The 4,964-nt window shown below is 37.2% G+C and overlaps 1 protein-coding gene across 1 annotated transcript; it reads left to right on the top strand.

Annotated features, from left to right (window-relative positions):
• The first annotated feature begins 1,596 nt into the window (after positions 1 to 1,596).
• On the top strand, positions 1,597 to 2,292 carry LOC149140442 (vacuolar-sorting receptor 4-like). The gene is made up of 3 exons (XM_089450010.1): positions 1,597 to 1,875; positions 1,958 to 2,024; positions 2,118 to 2,292. The coding sequence occupies exons 1-3, from the start codon at positions 1,858 to 1,860 to the stop codon at positions 2,252 to 2,254; spliced, it is 222 nt and encodes a 73-aa protein (XP_089306136.1). The 5' UTR covers positions 1,597 to 1,857; the 3' UTR covers positions 2,255 to 2,292.
• Positions 2,293 to 4,964: the final 2,672 nt, after the last annotated feature.

Below are 4,964 nucleotides of genomic sequence, written 5' to 3'. Positions count from 1 at the left end.
TAAGAGATACCACTATGTATCTATGAGATGCAAAAACAGACTAGGAAGCTTAAGGACAGGTCAACATTTTGGCCAAAATACTTGCCGACCTAGATTTCACAATTTCAGCTCTAGCTGTTGATTTATTCCCACGGATAATGTAATCTGTGTATGTGTAATTGTACTGGTAATTCTATTAGCATAGGATTGTTAAAGAAAACATGCATTGTCAATGCGCAGGTTACTGTATTAAGGCTCTACAGTTATTATTATTTTGCATATTAAGATCTATGGTGGTGAATTGTTTGGGCCATAAGCCTTTGATTATGGAGCAGAGTTCAAAGCAAATATGTTATATGAAAAGAAGGCAACGACCATAATTTGGTCCTATATTTGCCTGAAGGTAATCCTCATGCTGATCTGTGTATAAGCTAAATTGAAGAGGGGAGAGGGAACACCCCTGTTCTATTTCAGTGGTGCCAAAAATGCTTTCTGTGAACCCTCTCATTTTGTGATTTTGCACTGTGATTCTTGTAGAGTGACATGATGGCAATCTGAATCCTGTCTGGAGCCCCCAACCTAATGCAACCTATCAAATAAAAGTTACCTAGGCAATGTGCTAGTTTCCTGAAAGGTCAATTGACAGTTGGAAGGCTAGGACCTTCTTGAACAGAGCTTCTTTAATAAGGGCTCTTAAAGTGAGTCCCATGAATGTTGTGGCAGCTTCTGTAGAAGAAGCCTGCTTCCCCGTTTTTCCAGAAGATTTCTTTTAGTAGTAAATTTCCAAATGTTTAGTGAAGGAGTGTCTTTTTATGCCAAATAACAAAATAATTGTGTTGCACTAAAATTTGAATACTTATTTTGCTGATCAATGGGTTAAGTTTTTAAGCAGTGCCTATATAACTAAAATGCAACTTATACATGAAATAAGGTGTGCAATTCTAAATAGGTGCTTTTCTTATGGATGGGGTGCATTCAACCACACGATTCCAATTAACTAATACTGACATAAATTGTTAAATATCTTCAACAATTTTTTCTTCATTTACATGTTTCCGTTGGTTAAGGGTTATGCGAGCTTTTATGCATTAAGTCAACTATAATGCAAATGCATTAGGTCCCTATATCACATGGTTTGAGTTTTTGTTTGAGTTCAGAGACCAAGTTCAGCAGCGCAAAACTATAACATGAAGTTTGCAGTGAAAAACATGTAATAAATTCAGCATTAAATTTTAGAAGCTCAACGTATAAAATTTTCAAAATTAATAAAGGTACAAATTTAGGGATGTAGGTTTGGTTTTTTGAATTAGATTTTTTACTTCTATTAAAAATTGAATTTGAATAACTTAGGCATAAAGTTCAACTTGACATTTGTTTAGAGTTGAAGGTCTGCAAATTTCAAATTTCAAGCTTGAAATCACTGAATGCAGTGACTAATTTAGACCCAGCCTTTCTGTAGTGTTCACCCTCAGGTAGATATCCTATCTTCAATAAATTTGGCTGGTTAAAATGCTGTTCTTGTGGTCACAAGGGCCAAAATTAGATTGTGAAGCACAAGCCAATGTGGTAGCACATGTTAGTGCTCTTACTGAAGCTTATGTGAAGCACATATCAATCTGTCTCTTCAGTGCTAAGTTGTAACATTAAAAGCATTTCTTCACCTTCCCCTTCATTCAGCTCGAGAGAATTATCATTTTTCCATCATCTTTAGTTGTTGTTATCAGGTAATGTGTCTAGTTACTTTTGCCTAATAACCATTTCGAGTGAGATGCTTTAATGATCTAATATTTTTCCCAAATAACTATTTGACCAGCTGCCGGGCCAGGACGGTGCAAAATCAATAATGGGGGTTGCTGGCATAGTACCCAGGATGGACAGATGTTCTCTGCTTGTCTGGTAGAGCTCTTATCCTACTCAACTGGAAGTTAACCATATAGACTTCAATGGAAAATAATATTTACTCTTTCCACTACTACAGGACACACAGACAAGTGGATGCAAGTGTCCTCCTGGATTTAGGGGAGATGGTGTTGATAAGTGTGAAGGTATGTTGAGGCAGATACCTCGCCAAGTGATGAAAACAAATTTTGTTAGTGCAATTACTAATTCTCTTTTTGTTTTAATAACTTGCGGCTCAGATATAAATGAATGCAAAGAAAAGGTAGCTTGCCAGTGCTCAGAGTGCAGTTGCAAAAATACATGGGGCAGCTATGATTGTAGCTGCAAAGGTGACCTTCTGTATATTAGAGACCATGATACCTGCATAAGTAAGTAGTTCAGTCATCTGCATCCTATGTTTAACAATCTATTCATATGACTGCTATGTTATTCAGGGTTTTATATTGATTAATTTGCATTTTTTTTTGAAGCTGAAGGTAAAGTAGGAAATAAAGTATAGCTTTCCAGTTAACCAGGGCAAGCAAATGACCCAATCATTGTTACCATATTACTCCTTGAACCAATTAATGCATTAGCCTGTATGTCATCACGTGTTGTAAGCTTATTTCACCAGCTTAGCTTGGACTATTATGGTACTAAGGGCATAATTAGAGTCTTATACATGGAGGCGCAATAAAATAGAATGTAGCTAGTATTACGTAGTGTGCTTTATAAGAAAGGGCTTTAATTACACCATTACAGACTCAGAGATGGCTTTCATTTCACGCATTAAACATCCTTACATTGTAGGATATAAGGAGGCATGGTGTCTTTTAAATTGGGTCATTTTGAAACATTGAGGCAGTTTCTTGTGCTTTTGCTCTACCATGGTCTGTGCTTGTGTTTTTTCCAGTTGGGCTGTGCATTATTGTAATTTATTATATGCTTCCCCCAATTATTCCTATGTTCTATCTAAATCAATATTGAGAGGAATGAAATGAACAAACGCTGTAAATTGCCCCATAAGGCATGATAACCTGTTGTCTGAACATGTCTTTCATACACTGATTACTTGTCCTGTCTAGCCAATTGTTTATTAGAATGGCTTGGACCCGCCAGAAAGTGAGTGTAATATAATCTATTGCCCACAACCCTTTTGTAAAATGCGACATCATTTTGATTAGGTTCATGCTCCCAGGTCTGCAGAGTTTCCAAACACAGGATCTATAGCATAAAATAAACACATATAACCATAGCTCCGAGCCTGTCACACTCAACTGCCAAAACCTCACTTGCAATCTAATACGAAGATTTCATTTGAGATTTGCCCCTGATGTCAGATACATCACCTAATTTCCCATTTACTTGTGTCGTCACATACATCATTTCATATGCCATCTGCCTCCGATGTCAGATAGATCACTTAATTGCACCGATTGCTCACTTAACTGCACCGATTGCATATCAAATTCCACACCTTCCATCTTGCAACATTGAAATGGTAAGTTTTTTGTTTTATGGCAATCATTAAATACCGGTTTGCTCCAATAAATGCTCCTCATATTGGATTATATCCCCTCCAATCTGATCTTGAAGTATTTCAGCTCCATTTCAAATCAATCTGTATATGTACTTACTTCTGCACGTGTCAGAAATTTATCCCGCATTCAACTCTTGCGATCTTGCACGGCTTTCCTTATTTGGTTGTACAGTAAAATATTCTCAAAAACTCAGTTCCATTCACACTTAAAACCAGCTTGCAAACACGTTGAACTCTTTTATAAATTGGCAAAAGCAATGCCTAATTTCTTGCCTACAAAACAAAACCACCTTCTGCACCTACATATTGACATACATCTCTCTACTTCACATAACATGGAATCCATTAGCATAAGCCAACTTACTCAACTGGCAACATTGTTTCTCTTAGCACTTGTTCTCATGACTCTTCTGATTATGGACATCGTAAAAGTAGAAACACAAAGAAAAAAGAAACCAAGAAAACAATAACATCTCGAACGAGGAGCATATGAATCTACAACAAGTACTTGGCTATTAGACTATCCATCTACTGCTTCTGCCTCTACATCATCCTTGCCAGGGAATAGAAATAATTGGCTTTTGGGTGCAATTCTTTTCCTTCTTCTGCGTATGGTTTTGCACAATGATTATGGAGTATATTTGAGTTACAGCTCACATTTTTGTGGAGAGATTGTCAAAATTCTGAATCTCAAGCCTATTTTTGCATTATTTTACGTGTTGTCTTAATTCCCGGCTTCCTTCTCTGTTACAGGTCTATACACAAATTTGCAATCACCTAGACGAGATTGAGACCTAGCCCTTTCAGTTGTTTAAGCAAGGGAGTCTGTTGATTAAGCTGTTCCCGCCCGAGCCATTGATTATTCAGTCGACTCTGTTGATTCGGTTGATGAAGATAAGTAGCAAACACAACATCCAGATCAAACTTATGGTGGTGAGACAACCGGGTCTACGATGGATGCTTCAAATATGGATTTGGATCTGCCATGGTGGTGAAACTCTCATTTTTTATGCTTCTATCGTCTCTGCTGAGATGCCAATGATTACAAAACTAAAATATCAAGCTGACAAAGGAGAGGCATTGCAGACTACCCTGATTGGAAATAATAGCGCTCCAGTGACAACCAGTGTTCGGACGAAGCCAAAGCTTGAGAGTGAAAATTTCACATAGGATGACAGAGTTAAAGATGATTTTAAGATTGTTGAATCTAAAATCAGGACTGATAAATGTATCATTGATGCCAGTATTCCTTTCAGGGAAAGTACCGTATGCAAGTTTCCAGTTTTGTTTGGAAGGTATGGCACCCAAATTGGAATATGAAATTGGAGTACCAATTCTAGTGGCAAGAGCAAATGGACTGGATTATGCCTTTACTCAGGGGGAAGATACTGTCTTAGCTATAATGGCACATCATTGTCCAGACCAAGAATTCCCCATTGGTGAATCAAAAGAAACTAAAACAAAATTATTCCCTTTTCCTCTTCTGAAGGAAAAGAATTTGGTGGAATATGCAAATCATCCTCCCTTAGTTATTTTTGGGTCTTTACCCTCGAATTTGGTTTCTCAA

The sequence above is a fragment of the Pinus tabuliformis genome, chromosome X (genome assembly GCF_031772625.1).
Source record: "Pinus tabuliformis cultivar Carrire ecotype Pingquan chromosome X, CPIR1, whole genome shotgun sequence".
NCBI classification, from domain to species: Eukaryota; Viridiplantae; Streptophyta; class Pinopsida; order Pinales; family Pinaceae; genus Pinus; species Pinus tabuliformis.
Note: the sequence above shows the minus strand (reverse complement) of the source record. Positions and strands in the feature narration are given on the sequence as shown.

Bases quoted from the DNA above. Each gene is read 5' to 3' on its own strand.
- LOC149140442 (XM_089450010.1), top strand. The intron at 2,025-2,117 runs GTATGTTGAGGC...CTTGCGGCTCAG, and splicing joins TGGTGTTGATAAGTGTGAAG to ATATAAATGAATGCAAAGAA.